Source organism: Populus euphratica, unplaced genomic scaffold, assembly GCF_000495115.2.
Source record: "Populus euphratica unplaced genomic scaffold, PopEup_1.0 scaffold33.1, whole genome shotgun sequence".
NCBI lineage: Eukaryota > Viridiplantae > Streptophyta > Magnoliopsida > Malpighiales > Salicaceae > Populus > Populus euphratica.
This window is the reverse complement of record NW_011499906.1, coordinates 583,398-607,612: the sequence shown is the minus strand read 5'-3', so window position 1 is coordinate 607,612 and position 24,215 is coordinate 583,398. Positions and strand designations below refer to the sequence as shown.

The following is a 24,215-nucleotide window of genomic DNA, read 5'->3' as shown; positions in this document are numbered from 1 at the left end:
AAATTTAAAAACATTACAATTATATAGTATGATTATGGGTACTTTAGACATATTTACCCAATCATGGTACTTTAAAACGTTCACACAATCATGGATCACATAATTAACAAGAGGCCAAGGCTTTTCCTTAATTGTCGTTCACTTCTAATTTAATTAATCAAAATCGTGCCTTTTTTATTTTTATAATAAATGGACTTCCAGACTTTTTTATTTTATTTTATTCCAAAATGGATTGGTGTCCCACTGAAGCAAGCAACGACAGCATTAATCTTGTTGTGGCTCCAGTTGGGGTTATTATTATTATTATCCTAGAGAAAAAGATAACCAATGATCGTCCCACAACGCGTGCCTGTTACAGGAAGTGAGGAGATGCCAGCACCTTTCAGAACATTCGTGGTCGTTTTAACTTTCCTTACTAATGGAAAATACCACGTGAACATGGAAAAAACACTAGAATTCTGAGGATGCTTGTTTTTCTGTTTAAAAAATATTTTTAAATTATTTTGATATAATAAAATAAATAATAATTTTTTTAAAAATTATATTATTTTAATATATTTTTAAGTAAAAAGTAACCATCATATTATTTTAATATAGTTTTTTTATTTGTTTTAAGTATTTTTTAAAATATTTTTAATGTTTTATAATTTTAATATTCTAACTTAAAAGATAAAAAATCTAAAAAATTAATTATTTTAATATATTTTTAAATAAAAAATTATTTTAAAAATCAACAAACATCCGGAACATCGGACGTTTTCAAATAAAAAAGTTTTCGAGATTTTTTTACATAGATAAGACAAAACCCATCTTAGCTAAAAAAGCCCATTTTGATGTCTTCCTTGTTCGCCTATCTCAGTTAAACTCAAACTGCTCTGTTTCTCGATGTCTTGTACTCGATTCTGCTCTTTTCCATTTCTTTTCTGCTTTTTAAGCTAATTGATTCCCCCCCCCCGCCCCCGGAAAAAAAAAGGAACAATGGCCTCCATTCGTCGCCGAAAACCCGTCGAACCCAGGAACACCTCACTACAAAAAGAGGATGAGGATGAGGAGGAAGAAGTACAGGAGGACTATAGCAAAAACAAACACCACAGGAAGAGTGACAAAAAATCCAAACCAAAATGGTCATGTGTGGACAACTGTTGTTGGATTGTTGGGTGCATATGCGTAACCTGGTGGACTTTATTGTTTCTATACAACGTTATGCCTGCTTCTCTCCCTCAATATGTGACTGAGGCAATCACGGGTCCTTTGCCTGATCCACCTGGTGTAAAGTTGAGGAAAGAAGGACTCAAGGCAAAACATCCTGTGGTTTTTGTTCCTGGAATTGTAACTGCAGGGCTTGAGCTGTGGGAAGGGCATCAGTGTGCTGACGGGTTGTTTAGGAAAAGGCTTTGGGGTGGAACTTTCGGTGAAGTGTATAAAAGGTAGGCATGGATGATTGAAAGGTTTTTCATTTGTTTTTACTTACTATTGATAGAATACTTTGTGTGTTTGGTGCGCGCGCGCGCGCCTGTCCGTTTAAATGGAAATCGAAGTGGTAGGTATGGATGATTGTTGGGTTTTTCATTTGTTTTCACTTACTGTTGATAGAATACACTGTGTGTGTTGGTGTCCGTTGAAATGGAAATAGAAGTGGTTTGTTCTTTCAATGAGTCTATACATTTCTTTGCCAAATATAATTCACGGGGTTTGTTAATTTGGAGGCATTTATGTGCTGAGTGTTTCATGAGCTCTGTTGATTAAGTGTTTTCATTAGGCTTTACCTGTCATTGTTTTCATTAGGTTTTAGTTTTTTTTTGGGCCTCTTTTCCTATTCTTAGTAGATTTGATTTCGGCATATCACTAATTAATTTTGTGTGATGTAACTTTCACGGAAAGGAATGTGGCCAGTTGTCGAGGAGACAAATTAGTTTGTTCTTGCTTGATTTGTCAACTTTTTTCCGTTTTTGGAAATCTTGGTATCGATACTTCATTTTTAAATGGCTTTCCTTTTCGCAAGACTGGTGTTTGAGATGTAGAATGGAAGAAGGTGGAGAATTATTGTCAATTAAAATTGCTTCTTAGTTGGTATTGTTCCAACTATAAATAGGCAAGTGCGATGTCTGATATCATGTTCTCTTATGCTGAAGTCAGGTTCGATCACTTTAACAGATACTTTGAGAAAATGACCTTGCCCTTCTCCTGGTTAACTAGGACCTTATACCCTGTGCTACGCCGCTGAAAAAGAGTGAGGCAGTAGCTATCTGGAACAAGAATCCATAAAGACATTCCTAGGGGTAACACTGCCGGTCCAGATTAGATATCATTGCCAGCTTTCTCACTGTTAGTTGTGTGTGAACTTGTGGAGTTTCATAAATGCCCTTTGTCCTTTGTCAGGTGATTCTTCATTTTCTTTGTTGGGTGTTTTTTAGGCCTCTCTGCTGGGTAGAACATATGTCTCTAGACAATGAAACTGGATTGGATCCTCCTGGTATAAGGGTCAGGCCTGTCTGTGGACTTGTGGCAGCCGATTACTTTGCTCCTGGATATTTTGTTTGGGCAGTTTTGATTGCTAATTTGGCACGCATTGGATATGAGGAGAAGACAATGTACATGGCATCATATGACTGGAGACTTTCATTTCAGAACACTGAGGTTTCTGTCTATTCTTTTTTAGGAACTTAAGTTTATCATTTGTGTCCTTTATGCTGGCAGAATTTATTTATTCTTTGAACCTGGTACTTTCACCATGAATGAATTTATCTGTTGAACTCAATTAATCAGGTCCGTGACCAAACATTAAGCCGCATCAAGAGTACTATTGAACTTATGGTTGAAGCAAATGGTGGAAACAAGGCCGTTATTATACCACATTCCATGGGTGTTCTGTACTTTCTGCATTTTATGAAGTGGGTGGAGGCACCAGCTCCAATGGGTGGTGGGGGTGGTCCAGATTGGTGTGCTAAGCATATCAAGGCAGTGATGAATATTGGTGGACCATTTTTAGGCGTTCCAAAAGCTGTCTCTGGACTTTTCTCTGCTGAAGCGAAGGATATTGCAGTTGCCAGGTTGATCTCTAGCTTTACTTTACTATAGTTAATGGGTAGCAAGCTTCTTATGGCTATAACTCCTACTGTAGTTAATGGGTAAAGGCTTCTCATGGCTTGTTTAATGATGAGCGTGACTCACATGGGGAAATCATAACTTGCAGCAAAATGATACATCATCTTGAATATTTTTTCCATAGATGATGACCATAAATATCGACCTATTTAACTCCATTTATTTCATTTTCAAAGTCTGTTCCATGATGACATTCTGAGATGTCCTCAAGGTCTCACTCAGTAGCCTACTTTATCACGCACCTTGGACAAAAATTCTTCTTGTCTGTGACCTGAAACACTGGCAATGCATGTAAACTTGGAGAAATGTAATTTTTGCATGCCAGAAATTCCTCAATTTGCATGTTAAACGGGAGAAAGTTATTATGGGCAAGTATTGTGTTATGCTATATTGTGTTCTGAGGAAGTTTTTCTTTTCTTGCACTGGCATCTGAATTATTGGTTCTTGAGTGGCAACTTTCTTATTCTAATCTCTATCTATTGTCCGTCTTAGTTATTTTCTCAAGCACAAATGATAATTGGTTTGAAGGATTCAGTATTTTATTTATTAAAGGCATAAACTTTCACACTGTGATATCATTGTTGATAATTTTTTTGGTAGGGGCTAATCACTACTACAGTTCTAATGGGAACCACTATACTTCTTGCAAAATATGAGATTTGGGTTTCTTTCCTTTGCCTGATTTTTAATATCTTTGTTGCTCTCTACTCATCCTATTTCAACTTTTTGTTCTTAAATCTGCTTTATCTTTGTTTTTAATTTATTTTTGAGATGAGAAATGGCTCTTTTATTGCTGAAGGACAGTTGGTCATGCTATTGCTTTCCTAGAGGCTCTTGCTCTTATGGACTTACTTGGCACAATTTATTTGATTATCTGTACATGACTGCTGGTCTTAATTTATCTATATATCTGTATGCCAGCACTGGTCTTGTTTGTAGTGAATGTTTTAGAACATCCCTCATCCTGCAGGGCCATCGCACCTGGTGTCTTGGACAATGGCTTTCAGACAATGCAACATATAATGAGAATGTCTCGCACATGGGATTCAACCATGTCAATGATTCCTAAAGGTGGAGACACTATTTGGGGTGATCTTGATTGGTCGCCTGAGGAAGGATATACTCCCATGAAGAGTAAGCAAAGAAACACTGACACCCAGAAAGCAAGCCAAGATGGCCCTGAAAGTGAGATCTCTCAAACGAAGAGAGCTAATTATGGAAGGATCATATCATTTGGGAAAGATGTAGCTGAGGCACTTTCATCTGACATTGAGAGGATTGACTTCAGGGTTAGTTTATTTGTTTTCCTAAATTTGTTGAAAAGACAGCTATATCTTTGAATTTCTAGCTTATCTGTGCAAGTTTTTTCCTTTTACCATTTGACCTAATTACATTATGCAGATTTAATAACTTTTACCTTTTACTCTCTTGCAGTCAGTTTTAAGATTATAATTTTTCATTTTGTTAATTATGACTGTCTATTCGTCATAGAAAGATTAACTAATCTCTCATTCTGAGTTTTAGTGCTTTTACACATCAGAATTAGCTTTTAAGAAACCCCGTTCTCTTTAATATGTTTTGTTCTATCTTAACATGCAGGATGCTGTTAAAGGCCAAAGTGTTGCAAACACCTCCTGTCGTGATGTGTGGACAGAGTACCATGACATGGGATTTGGAGGTATTAAAGCTGTTGCAGAATATAAGGTTTATACTGCTGAATCTATGATAGATCTGCTGCGCTTTGTTGCCCCAAAGATGATGGAGCGTGGCAGGGCTCCTTTCTCTTATGGAATTGCTGACAATTTTGATGATCCAAAATACCAGCACTACAAATATTGGTCAAACCCCTTGGAGACAAAGTGAGATTCTGTCCACTTAGTCAGTTATACATGGAAACTGTGATATGTTAGTCTTCTTGGCAGTAGTTTTGTGATGTGTTGAACAATAGCGTCTAGTCATAGTGCTTGCATACACTCCCATTTCACAGGTATGCTTATGTATAAACGTGCCAACTATAAATAGCTATGTTTTTTAAGGAAGCCAAACTATATACTGATTTTATAGTGTGTATTGTGCGAAGAGATTTAAACCCTAAGAATTAATTTGAAAATTTTGAATGACTATTGCGCCACTGAAAAAGCTAAATCAACACTATCAGGTTTGAACATTGGAAATTCTCTGATGTTGATTTTTTTTTTAAATAAACATGCAGTTCTGTTAATAAACATGCTAGTATGCAATTTTCATAGATGCACTGTACAACATTATGTTCTTGATATTTAAGATTTCTCTTTCCATGGTGTCACAAATCCACTTTTGAATTCCATTTTCTCAAATGTTTTCTGCTATCAAGTCTCTTGGGTTGTTATTTTTTTCATTTCTTTTCCATGATGTCCAATTACCTGATTGAATGCCCTAGTCATGAGTGTCTTACAAGGTCTTCACGTCGATGATAACCTCTCACTCTGGTTTTACAGATTGCCCAACGCCCCAGAAATGGAGATTTTCTCCCTGTATGGAGTGGGCGTACCAACTGAAAGAGCTTATGTTTACAAGTTATCTCCTTCAGCTGAGTGCGCTATTCCATTTCAGATTGATACATCAGCTGATGAACAAGATGAAGACAGCTGTCTGAAAGGTGGAGTCTATTCTGTTGATGGGGATGAGACTGTTCCTGTTTTAAGTTCAGGTTTAATGTGTGCTAAAGGTTGGCGTGGGAAAACGAGATTCAATCCTTCAGGAAGTCGAACGTACATTAGAGAGTATGCTCATTCTCCTCCAGCAAACTTCTTAGAAGGCCGGGGCACCCAAAGTGGTGCTCATGTTGATATAATGGGAAACTTTGCTTTGATTGAGGATATAATGAGAGTGGCAGCTGGTGCTACAGGAGAAGAGTTGGGGGGTGATCAAGTTTATTCAGATATATTTAAGTGGTCTGAGAAGATCCATCTACAACTGTGATTGCAAGTGGTATGTACCTTCTGATGTGGGACCGATTTTTTTCTTTTTGAGAGTGAATTTTTCTTTTGGTTCTTGCTGTTCGTCCAGGTCTTGTATTCTGGTCTGAGCATTTGTGGCAATATCCATTCTAGAGTCTTGACCATAGCTACTACAACCTTATCCTTGTCCTTGTTGCTCCATGTCCATGTTGTGGATGACGTCAATCTTCATGGATCCAGCAAATCGTGGATGGATTTCTAGCAATATTGGATCTTTCATTTCAATGTCAAGCTACTTTCTTCTGCTATTTGATTTGGAGCCAATGTTTCCTTCCAAGTTGCCGCTGCCCTATGCCTGTTGGTTTGGTGTTCCTATTTGTTGTTGACTTTCTCGTACTGGACATTGGGACAAGGTTGAAACCGTGTTTCTCAAAAAATTGATTTTTGTGCTTAATTTTTTTATGTTTTTTTTTTTATCATTTTGATATATTGCTATTAAAAAATATTATTTTAATATATTTTTAAATAAAAAATATTTTAAAAAACAATATTTACCGCGATCACCTCTTATTATTCTTATTCGCCTCTTAATGTTCATTCAATCTCTGAAAGGAAAAAATTCAAGGCTTTGTAATGTGACCCCAATATTTTTTTTATCTGTTCTCATACTCCATGGTCCGGCTCTTTTCATTTCGTTGTCAAACAGCTGCCCTCAATTTGGCTGTCCTTATTTCCTATTTGAAGAAAGTTTGGCTGAAACTTGTGTCATTTGTTTTTTGGCTGTGCAGAGGTGTGAGGCTTCAGGACAATGTTAGTGATTCAGTCTTGACAGACCTTCTGTGAGTTTGTGCTTGTCCTGAACATTAGAGATTGAAGACAACGCAGGCAATGGAATCGAAGCTTGTTGATTTCTTCTTTAAAAGTAATAGTAAAGGAAGCAGCAGAGCTGGTTACAAGTTAATGGATCAGTGGACATAAACTGAATCGCAGCTACTATCTTTGTTGTTTCTCACGCTTGATTATTATTGGTTAATATTCACCAATTGCATTTGTATAATTCCTATCTCTGTGTTCTTACATGTGAAAATGTATTGAAAGGAAATGATGGAGCTCAGGTGACTTGTCCTTGTCCTTGGAACTGTAGTTTAGAATATCAATATGTGTGGGAACCATTTCTAAAGCTAAACGAATCCTGATAAGGATTCTGGCATGATGAGGCTGTTGTTAAAGCTGCGGAAGATGCATAATCGAATTGAGGACGGTGAGGTTGCAGAATTGCACATGTTTATTTACCTTGTGGTTTAGCACTGAGAGACCATTAGGGGTTTTAGTTTGGTACGGCAAAATTAAAAAAAAAAAAAAACATTTTAGGGGGGTGAAATTTAACAACGGTGAGATTTTGCAAAACAAAAGCTTTTATAATTTTCTAATCGTAGCATGAATTATATTGACACAAGCTTTTTGACGCAAGATCAAAGATTAACATGGAGTTGAAAAACAAAATAATAATAATTTTTTTATCCCAAATAACTTTTTTCGTACGTGCTTGGTAGTTTTCTTGAAATTATTTATGGGATTTTGAAAAATTAATTTTGAGTACCTTTGCAAACACAATAACCCTAAAAACTCCGGCCCTCAATGTTCTCAAAAAAGAAATTACTCCCTTCAAAAGTTAAAATCTACCTGAGTTAAACTTGGAGCTTGTTCGAGGAGTGTGACAAATGTATTAAAATAATTTTTTTATTTTTAATATTATTATATTAAAATGATTTAAAAAATAATTTAAAATTAAAAAGATTTAAAATTTTTTAAAAATATTATTAGAATATAAAACTAAACAAAATCTTAAAATATATTTTAAGTGAGGTGAGGTTAGTTTGGATTTTCTAGGTACAATTCATCTAAGTACAATCCACACCTCATGTATAATTACATACTTTTTAGGGTTTTGTTTTATGGAGTAATTTAAAAAAAAAACATTCAAATTCATTTTCCCTTACCATATTCTTAAACAAGTACTTATGTCTCATTTGACATTGCATTCCATTTAGAGATTGGACAAAATTTGAAATTTTATTTGCTTAAAATTATTATTTTTTTATTTTTTTGATAGTTTTGTTATGTTGATATTAAAAATATTTTTTTTTATGATAGTTTTGTTATATTGATATTAAAAATATTTTTTTTTAAAATAAAAAATATTATTTTGATGTATTTTTAAGTAAAAAAATACTTTAAAAAACAACCGCTATCATATTTTTATACATCTCTTTAATGTATGTTTAAAATTGAGGTGTGGCGAGATGATGTTGAGTTTTTTTTGTAGGTATAATCCTCTTATAGCACAAACCACATCTCATTAAAAGCTAAAAATATATGTTGTTTTGTTATTTTTTTTATCCTATTAAAAAACCCTAACCACCCCTTAATCCAAACACACATTTAAACATTTAACAGTGAAATCATGAGATACTTGACCTGTGTTATGTTGTTGTCTTATCAGTGTTTTTTTAACGTACAACATGGATGTTTAGGCAACTATAATATTTGTAAATAAACAAAAAAAAAACCCAATGTTTGAGTTATTAACTTGTTTGAATCTAATAAGATCAAGTAATGTAATAGTCTGATCTAAATCATAGGCAACAATAATAGATGAATTATAAAAAAAATATTTGATAACAATTAACTAAAATAAATGAGATGTCATTATCATACCTAACATGAGAAGAAAGAAAAGAACGTTGGAGACTCATTGCCATTCAACTGTGGACAATGCCCATTATTAAAAGACCTTTGCTGGGACGATCCAAACCCCACTACAAAAGACTGCATGACAACATTGAAAGAAACTATATGGGTCATTAAAGCAATGTCATAAAAAGAAAAAAAAAAGTGATCATCTGCCTATATTCAACTAATCAATTCTATTTAACTTAAGGATTAAGTTTATCTATGAAAATAAACTTAATACAAAAATAAGTAAAAAAACACAAAAAAACCCCAATCAAATAAAAAACAAAAGATACAGAATATTAGAAAAAAAAATAGAGCTCAATCTTTAATTAAAAAATATAAAAAAACTGAAAAAAACATTAGTTTTAAAAAATATTAAATAAAACAAATAAATCTCGAGCAAACCCTTTAAAGTTTGGATGATTTTTAAAACTTGTAATATGTGAAATGCTAAACCAAAAAGTTAAAATCCAAACAAATTAAAAGTTGAAATATGACTTCGAGTAAATTTTTTATAAAGGGTAAAATTTTAAAAAATTAAATAAAATGACTAAATCTAATAAAAAAACTTGCTATAAATAGCAAATCAAATTTCAATTTTACAAATTATATAAAATAAAATAAATAATAATTAAAATAACATGATTTAAATAAAAAAATTTAATAGTTCATCTAAAAAATTATAAGGCATGCACAAAGATCAAGGAAGAGAGCGGTAAAAATGGAGAAGAAAAAAAATTGGTTACGGTGGACATACCAATAAACTTATTTATGTATGCATCATTTTCTCATGGAAATTACATTGAGATGTATTAAAAACAAACTTAAAAAGATAATTTTAATATTTTGAATCAGCTGCACGCACTATTCTAAGATGTCAGTTGACACGCTAAGGCTCACACATGTGTCAATATATTTTTTTAATTCTTTTTTATTTATTAAAATATTTAAATAACCCACTCAACTCATTAATTATAAAAGAATAGTAAGAAAATGACACAAATACCCCTTAACTTAAGGGTTAAATTATTTAACATCAAAAGTGCCAACGTTTTACCGTGCAACTAAAATTAAAATTATAAAAAGGCCTCTATTGTTCATATTTATATAAAAATAAAAAAATAACCCTTAATAGAAACTATTTTTTTTTTGAGGACAGTGATGTAAATTAACTATATAATTAAAACATAAAATATCTGTCATATCTCTAATTAATTTTAGAACAATAAAATTATCCTAATACACAGATTGTTTTACCTTAAATATTTCGCTAAAAGTTTCTTTTTTTTTTTAAAGGCCAAGAAGGAGAAAAGACTATTTTCATTCATGGTGAACTGCCTAGGTAAACAGTATTTTCTCCTTTTCTTTTAGGTTTTTCTTTTTTTGCCCACCAAACTCTCCCTACATTCGTATATACATGATCATTCCTCTTCCGTTTCAATTTTTATCACCACCCTCTGTATTTCACATTCTCTTCAAAATAACATACCCAAACACCACCCCTTCCGATCGATCACACCGAGTCCGCTCACTTCCCCTCGCTAATACATGTATATAGACTCTCCCCTCGTGATTTACGCTCTTTGATAAAAAACCCTAACTCAGCGAGTCCAATCCCCCCCTCCCCCCGCTCGCGTTGTCGACGCTGCGTCAAAATTAAATTACAGCTTAATTATTTGAAGCTTATTGCAGGTAAATGACGATCGTTTTCTTAATTACTTCTGTGTCGCCATTGATTTCACACTTTCAATATTTTCAAGCGTACTCAAATCAAATAACTGCTTTAAGTTTTGAATCATAATAGTTTAATAAGCAATTTGTGTATTAGGGTTACTTTAATTCAGCCTTTTTTTTATTTTCTGGTTACCAACTTTAGGGTTTTATACTGTTTTATTGTCTATGTGTTGATTTTTGTGAGAGGAGATGCATAAGGGCTGTCAGATTGACTTGTGTTATGTCTGCTGAGTTCTGATTGTTAGGAAAGGGGAATTTTTAAGACAACTAATGTTGTCTTTTTAGGGTGTCGCTCTAGTTGCAGGGATGATGATCTTTTGGATTAAGAATTATCAAGGGTCTGTTGAGACTGGTTAGAGAATCCATTCAATTGGCACATCTAGTTGGTGGTTGGTAGTATCATGTCAGTTATGCAAGTGCTAAACCAGCAACTGCATGGCACCTGTGTTACTAAACAAGGTGTTTGGTTCAAACTTGTCAGGGCTGGGTAAACTTATATCTCTATGTTTTACTCCATCTATGGCCATATTTTTGGCTTACCTTTTCCCCTTAAAATCTGTTTGTTACTGCGTCTATATGTGCTTTCAAGGTATCTATACTTATCTTTGGCGCCACACTGTAGTGCATTGATTTGAGCTGACTTTAAACCTGTTTCTATTTGCCAGAGGAAGGTGCTGCTGTTGAGATGAATTTGCAACCGGCTATGCAGCCCAAATCTTCTGCTAATGGTTTTGGTCGTCGGAGAACTGAAAGAGATTGGGGGACAAGGTTTGAAAATAAGGTGCAATCTGGAAAAGCACACACGAATAGATTGAGTAATGCAGGTGGGCTTCCATGGCCTGAAGCTCTTGTCACTCTAGATTATATATTCCAATTCTAAAACTTTTGATGTAGGTGCAATGGGAAAAGTTGGAGTTTACGAGAGTCCTTTGCGTGATCGGCTAGTATATTTAACAACCTGTCTTATTGGCCATCCCGTGGAGGTCCAGCTGAAAAATGGATCCGTATATTCTGGAACATGTTACACAACAAATGCTGAAAAGGAATTTGGTAAGTTTTGTCAATTTAGTTGAGTTGAAGAGATTTTACACTTGTTGTTAACTGTGTTGTAAATTGATTCTAATTATGCTCTAGTGTCATGTGCAATCCTGTGTTTAGTCTATTTTGTTCTCAGCATTCCCTTGCTTTTCAATTTCAGCAATAATTTTGAAAATGGCTCGCTTGATAAAGGATGTTTCTCTCCGAGGCCAAAAGGCAGAGTGTGTCAGCAAGGCTCCATCAAAGATTTTGATTTTACCTGGAAAAGAAGTTGTACAAGTTATTGCGAAGGTTCTGCTGCATTTCCTTTCTTTTTTACTCTGCATCCTCAAGTATGGTCTTTTCTTCAGTGAAGTTGATTTTCAAGTTGTTTACATGTGGTTCTGAATGGAACCTTTGAGATGATATTTATTGGATAACAAAGAACAAAAAGGGGAAAAAACTGCATTTGATTAGCTTGTTAATTTTGTAGTGGACAAGTTGGTTGTGTCAGGCTATATGGATGTTTATGTTTTTGCTCTTCGTTTAGTGGTGATTTAATCAGGCTCTATGATATATGATGCCAGGATGTCTCTGTTACCATAGATGGGATGTCCAATGAGCTCCAACATGCAAAGCAGCAAGAAATTATGATCGACTCCTCTATATCACAGTCACGACTTGTTGAAACAGAGAGAGAGCTGGAACCTTGGGTCCCTGACGAAGACGAGCCACAATGCCCTGAACTAGAGAACATATTTGATGGCCATTGGAATAGGTTGTTATATTAAGTATTTCTTTCCCCAAATTTCTTGGTAATTGTTCTACTGTTTTTAATCTTCTCTGGTAGAGTAGAATATCAACTGACTGATTTTTTACTTTGCTGTCAGTGGCTTGTATTTTTGTGAATTAAATTTGTTTTCTCACAGCTTTCTAATCATGCTTTTCCATCCTCTTCCATTTAAATTCATCACAATTATAGTAGGATTTGATTAACTTTATGAAAATAGAGGTATTCAATTCAGGTACAGGTAGGCTAAGGTTAAACCTTCTGTGGTTGATACAAATATATAATTGAATTGGAACCCAGTGTCACATAGACATTGGAGTTTTGGCTTGTGCTACCAAAAACACCCCCTGCCCCCTGGCACCTTTTTCCATTGATATATGCATCTTAAAATTTCTTTTTGTTTTTTTCCTTGGTGTTGTAAATCTGGTGCATCCCCATGTTATTTTTATTACTGATTTGAAACCTATTTTTGTTTATTGGCATATTAGGGGCTGGGATCAATTTGAAACAAATGAAATGTTGTTTGGAGTAAAAAGCACCTTTGACGAGGAACTTTATACAACAAAGCTGGAGAGGGGTCCTCGGATGAAAGAATGGGAAAGGGAAGCTGTGAGGATAGCAAGAGAGATCGAGGGGGAGGAAACACGCGACCTTCACTTAGCAGAGGTGAGGTTATCCTAATGCTATTTTCTGCTTCTATTTTAGTTTATTTTTTCTGTAAGTTAGTCTTACTTCTTTTGTCAATTTATCCAACAGGAAAGAGGCATCCATCTTCATGAAAGTTTTGAGGTTGATGAGGAGACCCGATTCTCTTCAGTCTATAGAGGTGGAGCCATTGATGATGGTGGGCATGAAGAACTTGATGACGTGGTGTTGAGTTCTCTCAACAGTGAAACTTTTGGAGGGCCATCTGCCTCTTCCATTAAGAAGTCAGATTTGACCCATGCAAAAAGCAATGTTGGGACTCGAGTGTTATCATCCTCTTCCTTGGTATTTTCTCAAATAATCACTTTCAGTTTATGTAGATATTGTTGTTTAGCATTTCTAATCAGAGCATATTTTTTACTTGCTTTATAATTCTAAAAATTATTTTTAGCATATTTTCAACATGGAGCACTATGTAGTCATTTATTTTAAGCATCCCCTGCCTGGTAGTTAGTTTTGATTTATGTTATTTCTTTTTGAAGGAATTACTACTTATTGTCATACTTGTACTGTATTTCTATCTTTCTTTTCAGGATGAGGTACAATGTTCTCAATCAAGCACTTGTGCAGATTTGCATCATCCAGGATCTCATGATCATGCTGCAAAGTTGGCATCAGAACCTCCTACTAGTTTGTCCACTTCAGATAGTGAAAGCAGGTTGTTACTATTGTATTTAATTCAGTATTTCCTTGATGATAATTTAAGTTGCATTTCATTACACAAAAATGGTTTTTGGGAGGACAAATGAATTTGTCGTGCTGTAAAATTCTTGAATTCCATTTATAATAGGGCCCAAGAGGATCGACATTTTGAACATGGAGAACTTGACAACATTAAGGAGCGTGGAGAGGAGAAGAAGGTGAGTCAAACTTTAATGACTATTTTTTTTGTTCCGAAGAGAGCTTTATTAGTTGTCTTTAATTGTGATGCCTCTAATATAAACTTGTTCTTCATTTCTATTCATTTAATTACAGCTGACTGAGGATGCTCAATTATCAAAAGGTAAGGGTGAGTCAGTAACTCTGCAATGCTTTTACCCCATTCATTCATTTAAGTTGTAGTATGAATGTCTTTTATTATGAATTCATTGCATTAACTTGTCAAAAAATAAAGCGAGTTATGAAAATGTCATAAAGAAACAATTATTTAAAAAATTTGTGCAATTAACTTTCTTACATTTTTCCAGCTACACTTGGCCTATGCAATTTTTGCATATAAAAGTAGGATACTTGTTAGAGAATAATATAAATTATATTTTAGGATCTCATCTAATAACTTAAGCTTTTGAATTGAAATAGTTCTTTGATATATTATCAAAGTTTTGATGACCAAATAGTTATAAGTTCAAATTTCACCACCCCTATTCTATTTAATTAAATTAATAATTCAGCACAGTATAGTGGTGGACTTGTGCAAGTTTCAAGCCTAAAAAGTTCACTTTATGGTGTGTGTGGAGAAAAATATAAATCATATCTTGAGGCCTCTTCTAATAGCTTAAGCTTTTGAGTTTAAATGATTCTTTGACAATACCTGTGGTAATGGCACATGGGCGTTTGGAATTTCTTTATCTTTCAACAATCATTCTATTTTTTTCTGTAGATTCTAAGTCATTGGATGACAAGAAAAATGAATCTGATAAAGGGAGGCTATCCTCTAATACCACTGCATATACCCCTTCATCCCATGTCTTTTCAAAAAATAACAAAAAGACTAGTTCCCCTGGTCAACTGTTAGACGGTGCGGCATCTACCAAGGGAGCTGTAGAAACGCAGCCAGTAAACTCTCGTGGACGACCTGGTAGTTCCGCATCATCAAATTCTGATCGTGCAGGTGCCTTTCCAGCTTCAAGTGGTCCTGGTTTATCCCCAAGCTCATCAATGGGTTCATTATCTTCTGAGAAGTCAGCGTTAAATCCCCATGCCAAGGTTTGTTTGGTTCAACATGGTATATATGAATGGATATACTTTCTATTTTTCAGCAGTAGCACAAGCACATGGAACATACTCTATTTCTCATACATATGAAGGGTACCGCATATTTTAGAATATATTATCTATAGTTCTCTGACACTGGCTAATATATTTGAGTGTTCTTTGTTTCTATTTTTTTAATTTGGTTATCAGGAATTTAAACTTAATCCCAACGCCAAGAGTTTCACCCCTTCTCAAACACCTGCTAGGCCCCCTTCCCCAATGTCAGATGGTTCCTTCTATTTTCAACCTAATCTTTCTGCTCCACCACATATGCATGGGATGCCTGTGGGAGTCGGAGTAAGTACTGACATGACTTTATTGCTTCTAAGATATAACTTGATTGCTTATTTGTTCTGCCTTTTGTATTTAGTTTAAGTAGAAGAAGAGCTAGGTTCAGTGATGCTTTCTTATGTCTTTTTAGTCTCCATACTGTGGTTGGAAAACTGATGGATGATTCTTTTTCTGTAGAAATGAACTAAAAAATAATAGAGAAAAATGTAAAACTGGTTTATAATATCATTCTTGAATTATCTTGATTCAATGGTGTGATTCCATCTCTCAATGCTTACAAGTAGGAATGGTGATTATGTCCTTTAGATGTAAGAATATGTATTCAACAGATGGTATGGGCAGTTCTTTTTGAACTTTACATCCAATTTCAGTTATCAGAAGTGACTAACTCCCAAGATTTTGCAGCCTGGACCTTCATTCAATGGGCAACAGCCTGTCATGTTTAATCCTCAGGTTGCACCATTGCAAGCTCCACAAGCATATTTTCATCCTGGTGGACCTCAGGTACCATATTTACTCGTGTTTGAGGTGATTTTGGGATTCTTCAGGGCATGTCACCTCAATGTAAAATTGTTTAGATAGTTATCCAAATGTACACACACACATATATATGACTAGTTGTATACATGTAACTGCAGTTCGGGCAGCAGATGCTTCTTGGCCACCCTAGGCATGTCTTGTACATGCCAAGCTACCAACCTGTAAGTAAATTTCTGATCTTTAATTTTAATAGGGAGGACCTGTCTTGTCTTTTTTTTTTTCCCTTTCTGCATAATAATGAGTGCTCTATAAGAAAGACACTGAAGCTGGTATCATCTGCATGATGAGTGGGGAGCTACCATATTTCCAAAGCTATATTGAAATAGAGAACAGCGTACATAATTTGTTTTTTAAAAGAAGCCTAAAATAGCTAATTTTCCATTTAACAAATAGAGAAATAGAAGCAATATTTGAAGCTTATATTTTTTTGGGAAGGACTGAATTCTGCCCATCAGTTCACTGGTCATGACTTGGTATGATTTGGTTGAAGATTTAAGGAATTTTTTATTTAATTATCTTTTTCCCGTGGATGAGGAGATGTGGCGGTGAAAGGTGGAGGAATGCAATGCATTTGGCATATGCAGTTGGGGTGGAACATATTTCTATTTTCTTGAAAATGGAGTGTAACTATGAGGTCACCGGAACTGGTATTAGCCAACTTATGTACACTATATTGTTTCCATACAGGAAATGCCATATAAAGGACGCGAGTTTTAAGTTATTGACTGCTGTACACTGCTGTATCAACGGTTCTTACTCTGCACATTAAGAATGGATTTTGAAGACGTGGATTGGAACAATTACTGGGGATTTATGTCTAGTGTCCATTAAGATTCTGCAGGTCTTGACATGCCAAGTTGGGGCGGAGGAAGTGGATTTATTCTGGGATGTATCCTGTGTGCCTCATTTATACTGACTGGATTGTTCTTTTTTTTGTTTTTTGTCTTGTACTTATTTTGACTGTTTTCTTTCAATAAAGTAGTTTGGGACCAAATAAGGTGCTAAAGTTTGTGTATTGTTTATGTCCGTGTATATTTAGGCAGTTGCATTGGGAAATTAAACTTCGAACTCAATGCATTGACATCTCATGTCAACCCTAAATATCTGGAAAAAGAATAGTTTGAACTCTGTTCTTTGTTTTATTGGAAAAATAAAGAAAACGGTTTTTTGAGCCTTTGAGGTTTGGCTCAGGTGGTTGGTTGGTAGATGTGTGTGTGTGTGTGTGGGGTGGGGGGGGCATATCTAAAACCCAGGAGGAGCAGTTTTCTAGCATGTTCTGAATACGGTACGGCCGGCTCTGTGAAATATGGAAGGAAGAAAATGGACTGCAAAATTCTCAGACTACTGCAGGCCTGCTAGTGTGGATGATTGTTGTGTTCAAGCTCTCATCGGTTTAGAAGTGAGTGTGGTTATGGCTATATTTTAAAATATTTTTATTTTAAAATATATTAAAATAATATATTTTTTATTTTAAAATTAATATATTAAAATAATTTAAAAATATTAATTTAAAATAAAAAATAATTTTTTTTGAAATGGAGGAGTTTAAATAATCTTATTTTAAAATAAAAAATAAAAAAATAAAAAATTAAAAATAATACTGTGTTTGGTTCTGATGTGTAAAATATAGCGTGGTTAATGAATGAATTTATTTTACTTATGTATTATCATAAACTTGCAATGGTTGGAGTGATGAATGAATTTATTTTCCCTTCAGTTTAAAATGAGCATTAATTTTCTTTTTAACTTATTTAAAGTAGTAATATTTTCACTCATTAAAATCATGTTGGTTAAGGATCTGTGACCATCATAAAATAGATATTTCATTGCTAAAAAAAGTGGTATAATTAAATCACAATTTTCTTTGATACTAAATTATTTTTTCAAGTATATTTAATAATAAAATAAATAATCAAATCAGTTGTATATTAAATAAAATATTTTCATCAACATAAAGTTAATGTGTAATACAATTGAAACTCCAAGATAATAATCTCATCACAAATAGATATTTTAGGTTATCATTCATCCCCACCTCTTCGCCAATAAATTCATTTTCTTTGAGAACATAATCAATTTTTATTTTCTATATTATATATGTTTTAATTATTATATTAATTTTTAAATAATAATATTCATTTTCTTTCATAATGTTAATAAACTCACTCATCCAATGAAAACATTTCTTCTTATACTTTTTTGGTTAATTAGTTTTATTTAATTCATTAAAAAATATTTAATCTAATTAATTTATTTTAATTCTTAAGATTGATTTTTCATATTAATTTGATAAAATAAAATAAAAATATAATTATATTTGAAAAAAGTATTTTGAAAAATAAATCTCTCTCTCTCTCTCTATATATAAATACATATATATATATATAGAGAGAGAGAGAGATTTATTTTTTTTAAATAAAACAGGTGGCGAATTCATTGTTTATAATAATAGTACTTTATTTTTTGTTTCTTTACTTAGTTTTAGTTTTTATTTTTAAATTCATCATTTAACATTGAATTTATATTGAGTTTCAAAATCTATTTTAATTGGTTTTTTTTATAGAATTATTATAGTTTCATGACCCATATTGTAGGTTTAGTAGGTTAATCATGATTGATCAAGTTTTTTTTTGTTTTTTTTTTTAAATTGATTTTTTTTAATGTCATCCTTCAATGTTTGATTGTTTGAGAATTAAACTTCGTAATTTATTTTAATTTATTTTCTATAAGATTATCCTATTTTTATGATCTACGTCATGGATTTAGAGGGTTAACTCAACTCATTTTTTTTAATCTTTTTTAAAGAATTGATTTTTTTTTTAATTCTATTTTTCAACATTGAATTGATTAAGAATTGAGTTTCATTATTTATTTTGATTTTTTTATGAAGTTATTCCAGTTTTATGACTCAAGTAATAAGTTTGGTAGGTTAATTTATGTTAACTAAGGTCATTTTTTTAAATTTCTTCAATTAACATTGGATTGATTAGAAATTGAGTTTAATAATTTATTTCTATTTGTTTTCTATGAGGGTTATCACAATTTATGATCCAAGTTGTGAATTTGACAAATTAACTTGGGATCACAATTTCATGATCCGAGTTGTGAATTTGATAAATTAACTTGGGTTGACATGAGTTGATTCAATATGTTGCGATCTCAATATTAAAAAACAAAGATATTGTATTGAAATTCTTTTTTAAATTAAAAAAATATTTTTAAAGGTTATTCGAGTTGTCTCTAGACTTATCAAGTTGACCAGGTTATATTAAATTAATCTCTATATAATTTATTTTATTTTACTAGAAAACAAGATACAACACTTAAATATTTTTTTTATATTAAAAAATATTTAATTTTTTTATACGAGCTAATAATCTAATGTTCAATATACATGTGTATGCATATTTGTCTATGCGTGTTTGTGATAAAACATATTTAAAAAAGAGTAAATTAAAACGCATATAAAATATCTTGGCTTGAAACTGACACGATTAAAAGACTGATGTCTTCTTTCAAGTGCAGGAGTGTCAAAGTAATAAATAAACCGGCAAGACTGGGGTCAAATCACATGGAGGTTAATTGTATAAATTATAGATAATAATAATACAACAACAACAATAACAATAGTAATAATACTAATAATACTACTAAGAATAGTAATAGTAATACTACTACTACTACTACTAGTAGTAGTAATAGTAGTAGTAATAGTAATAATAATAGTAATAATAATAATAATAAAGAAGAAAAAAAAGAAGAAGTTAATGAGAACTTTGAGATGAAAGATTAACGTAAGGATTAAATAATGATAACAACAAATGTCAAGGTTAGAGGATCCATTAATGGTATGTCAAACAAGTATAATATAAACTCTTATTACTCAAATGGAAACTACACACAAAAAAGGTTTCAATCTGATTATAAATTGTTAATATGATTATATTAGTGATCTTATTCAATTAATGCTAATACTTGTAAATCTTGTCAGGCATTCATGACTATAACTTATGTTAACACAAATCAAGTTCCTTTTATAGCTAGGTGTTGGTTATATATCATACAATATGAGCTATGAGAGTGCCAAACATTTGTTGTACCAAGTATTATACAACATAAATCTAGATTAGTCATTTAACAAGCAAAATATTAAAAAGTGAACAAGATAACAAATAGAAAACATGTTGATATCAAATATTAAAGTCCATATTGAGTTTAAACTATATTTATTCTTACACCATTAGTGTAATCTTTTCACCTTGACATAATAAATTTAGTTAAACATAATAAAAGAGAAAAATATAAATAAAAAAGATAAGAATATAAATAAAATAAAAGTTAACTAAGTAAAAGAAGGGAAATGAAAGGCATAAACTTGATATTAATGAAAGCAAAACATAAGCAATATAAAGAGAGAAAGAAAAGACATGATCTTGATCTAGAATCCAAGATGTCTAAATGCATGGCAAATGCCTCCTTTCATGGGCCAAAATTGAAAACTATTGATTTCATTACTAATTGATGAGTACGTGACCAACTCTTGACTTGATGATAATCCTTATTTTCTTTTGTCTTCCCAAAATGTTATTGATACTTCAAAATTGGAACCACTTAAAAACATGAAAGTTGTAGAAAATTGTCTTACCCTTCTAGGATAAAAAATAGAGGTCATTTGGACTTTTAGAACTCCAGATATGGGCTAAACACTGAACAATGCTCGATTTGGAGGATAGATTTGAACTTCTTTATTGTTGCTACAATTTGAACTTGAAAATAACCTTTTTTAAATCTTGGGCTCCATATGAAAGTTGTAGGTCTATATCTTATCTTTCCATCTATATATATTAGACTTAAATCCGAGATCTATAGCTTCAGATATGACCCAATTAATGAACAATATTTTGGTTTGGACTGCACCGACATCTCTTTTCTAAATTTGGATATCTCTTTATCCTTTCAATTTCAGTTCTTAAATTCATCAATCAATCTTTTTATTTATGTGATAGACCTGCATTTAAAATGAATATTTATCATAAATTAAATGTATCTTATATTATTAGATATATTATTATAAAATATGCTTTAGTTGAGTTATTGATACTTCAAGTGCAAAATGATGATATAAAATCTTAATAAAAATACACTTTTAAGTACTAATCAGGAACCAAAACCAATTTCTATTGGTTCAGAATCAAGCCCAGACCCTTAGGATAAAAAAATTAATAGACAACGTGTCCTTCATTTGATGAACAATGAGTCATTTGTCATTGTCTTCTCTAACAGTTGCTCACTGAAATATGAACATATTATTGATTTTGATAAGCACTTAACGATCATTCAGGAAAATAATATTTTGGGTCTTATTTTCATAAAATAAAATACAAAAACACTCCACTCAACATTATAATTACAAATATAACATTAAAATCACTTTAAAACAACTAATCAACACACCAATTTAATTTTAAACCTTTTAAATATGGAACTTCAAATCCATATATCTTTTGAATCTAATAATAAAATTATTAAAAATAGATGTTTATAAAGTTCTTATGATGAGAGCTTTTATTTGAAAGTAATCTTGTTTGGTTATTTTTTCTCTCTCTTTTATTTATATTTCTTATATTTCTCCTGATTTTTTCTTTTGTATTTTTTAGTTTTCAAATCTAAACATGAAAGTTAAATTAATGGTCCAAATATGAATGCAAGGATAAGATTGAGATTATGAAATGTTTAAAGGGATATTTGTGAAAACAAAATTAAGTTGTTATATTTATGTTTTTGTCGCCTTTGTCTCTTCTTTTTAAATGGATAAAAAATTAGCTAAAAAATATAAAAATAATTAATTTGGTTATATTTCGCCTTTTTCCATTCTTTTAAGAGGGATAAGAAATTTGCTAAAAATTATTAATGAAACAAAGATAAAAATCCATTTCTGTCCCATTCTCTAAAAGTAAATGTATTTCTATTTTTTATTTCTTCATTTTTTATGTACATCAACCAAACATCGCCAAAGTGATTTTACTATTTGTAAGTAAATTGGTGAATAAATTATATAAACAAACACTAATTTTTGGCTGATTTAGTGAGCTAATAGAGCCACTCATAGTCAGACTACAATTAGGTATTTTGTACCTCGTGGTATTTCTTTATAATGTTTCTGTAAATCTAACCTATGAGTTAGTTAATACATGAAAATATGGATAGTGGTATTGTTAATGTGTATGGAAAATGAGATATGTAATTTGAGAAAAAAAATGAATGGTATTTATAAGAAATATTGGATTATTGGCTTTCAAATGGGAATGTCGGATTGATTGGCAACCAAAATGGATTAACCGGATTGAATGGTATTTATAAGGAATACCAGATTATTGGCTTTTAAATGAAAATGTTGAATTGATTGGTAAGAAAGACAAGTTGACTGGATTGAATGGTGTTTATAAGGAATACCTTATTGTTGGCTTTCGAATGAAAATATTAGATTAATTAGTAATCAGGATTGATTGATTGGATTTAACAGTATTCATATGGAATACTAGATTATTGGATTTTGAATGAGTTGTCCAGATTAATTTGTAACTGAATTGATTAGTAATTGAGATGAGTTGGTTGGACTAATTAGTAACCAAGACAGGTTTTTAGATTAATTGATGGTGGTCATGAAAGAATATTAGAGTGTTAGTTTCCATATAGGAATACCAGAATAATTAATTATATAATGAATCTCTTAAGATTGTTTGGTGAACGAGTAAGTAAATGAAATGATAAGATTAAATGATTGATTTAAAATATTACCTAAATGAGATTTCTTAATTTCCTAAGACTTAAATAATGATATTAATTTTTGTTATAGGTAATCTACATGCTCAACAAGAATAGTTAATAATTGTTACCTTGGTTTAGATTTAGAAAATATGGACTAACATAATGTATAATCTAGCTTTTAGGGTTGTAATTATATATATTTTTATTTTTTTATATAGCTAATTATTGAAATTTGTAATAACTAAAGTTGTAAATGTATGTTATGCATGACATTACATTTTATGTAGAGACAATATAACTAATTTGACTTGTACATCCCTAATGTAGATTTTATAATAATTAACATGTTTTTTTTTATTAATATTATTTTCAATGAAGATTAATAATCTAAAAGTACTATGGATTGATGAGATGTAATTAATGAATGATAGATATAATGAGATGAGATACAAGATGATTGGATCAAGAATATATGGATGGATTTTGCATGAATATATGGTTAGAAAGTGTTTTTGATTTTACTCAACTAATGTCGATACTTGGAACATCTAAAAATTAAAAATTTTTTGTTGAAATTTCACTAAAAATGATGTTAAATTGATGTAATACCGAAAAATAAAAACTGATCAAAACTTAAGAGTAAGATCTTGGTATATTCGGTCAATCAATTGAGTTCTAAATATTTATCAACCAATTAAAAAAAATACATTCTTTACAGATTTAATATGTGAGATCTTGTACTTGAATATTTGAGATGTTACAAAAAAATTTCTCACGAAGGCATTTTTAATATACCAAATAAGAGATCATTAGTAGAAAATTTTTTCAGTTTATTTTGACCAAGGAAAAAACTAAAGTTTGAAAAGCAAAAAAGATTTATCCTACACACACTTTCAATTTATATATTTAATAATTATTATTTGTAATTTTTAGCTCATCTTTGAAGGGATATGTTTCTTATATTTACTTGCTAATATAGGATCTCATTAATGACATCAATCCTAAATATTATCGTAGGTGTTAGTGTCCATATTATTGCTTAACATGCATTTCATCATTTGACTAATACATATCTATTTAGATACTTTATTGTGTGAAATAAAAAGTTCAAATACCTATTTAAAAAAATTAAAATACTTAATTGTGAAATTAGATGAGTTCAAACACTTTCATTCTATAATTAACAAAACACTAAAAGAGCTTTGCAATCTAATGTTTGTTCTATTATATCCGCTCAACTAATGATATTATAGATTTATATAATGTTATTTTTTTTACAATCATAATATTTTTTTTTAATTTGATCCTTTCGTATTTAACTGATTTTAGATTAGACTTGATGGCTTTTTCAATGAACTTGTGTTTGGGTTCTTTTGGATTAAAAAAAAAAATCTTGTCATTGAGTTAATGATTAGTACTTAAAAGTGCATTTTTATCATGGTTTTATATCATCATTTTGCACTTAAAGTATCCATAACTCCTTAACTAAAATATGTTTTATAATAATGTATCTAATAATATAAGATACCTATAATTTGTGGTAAATGTCTATTTTTAATGCAAGTCTATCACATAAATGAAAGGATTGATTGACGACTTGAAGAACTTAAATTGCA

At 31.6% G+C, this 24,215-nt stretch overlaps 2 protein-coding genes across 5 annotated transcripts; both read left to right on the top strand.

Annotated features, from left to right (window-relative positions):
* Positions 1 to 837: 837 nt before the first annotated feature.
* LOC105133404 (phospholipid:diacylglycerol acyltransferase 1-like) lies at positions 838 to 7,158 on the top strand. 3 transcript variants are annotated; one of them, XR_843797.1, is made up of 7 exons: positions 838 to 1,427; positions 2,415 to 2,637; positions 2,767 to 3,050; positions 4,076 to 4,394; positions 4,705 to 4,964; positions 5,583 to 6,457; positions 6,833 to 7,158. XR_843797.1 is itself a non-coding variant. In XM_011037387.1 (7 exons), exons 1-6 carry the CDS (start codon positions 979 to 981, stop codon positions 6,064 to 6,066), a joined length of 2,019 nt encoding a protein of 672 aa, XP_011035689.1. In that variant the 5' UTR covers positions 838 to 978; the 3' UTR covers positions 6,067 to 6,075; positions 6,836 to 7,158. The 3 variants fall into 3 exon arrangements, 2 of the variants coding, with proteins under 2 accessions (XP_011035689.1, XP_011035688.1); XM_011037387.1 differs by having other exon boundaries at positions 5,583 to 6,075; positions 6,836 to 7,158; XM_011037386.1 differs by having other exon boundaries at positions 5,583 to 6,075.
* A 3,035-nt stretch (positions 7,159 to 10,193) lies between these two features.
* On the top strand, positions 10,194 to 17,010 carry LOC105133403 (polyadenylate-binding protein-interacting protein 3-like). 2 transcript variants are annotated; one of them, XM_011037385.1, is made up of 15 exons: positions 10,194 to 10,472; positions 11,180 to 11,338; positions 11,409 to 11,564; positions 11,713 to 11,843; positions 12,119 to 12,309; positions 12,810 to 12,987; positions 13,078 to 13,311; positions 13,560 to 13,684; positions 13,817 to 13,886; positions 14,002 to 14,029; positions 14,627 to 14,952; positions 15,151 to 15,297; positions 15,697 to 15,795; positions 15,930 to 15,992; positions 16,519 to 17,010. In XM_011037385.1, the coding sequence occupies exons 2-15, from the start codon at positions 11,200 to 11,202 to the stop codon at positions 16,546 to 16,548; spliced, it is 1,917 nt and encodes a 638-aa protein (XP_011035687.1). In that variant the 5' UTR covers positions 10,194 to 10,472; positions 11,180 to 11,199; the 3' UTR covers positions 16,549 to 17,010. The 2 variants fall into 2 exon arrangements, with proteins under 2 accessions (XP_011035687.1, XP_011035686.1); XM_011037384.1 differs by having other exon boundaries at positions 14,002 to 14,035.
* Positions 17,011 to 24,215: the final 7,205 nt, after the last annotated feature.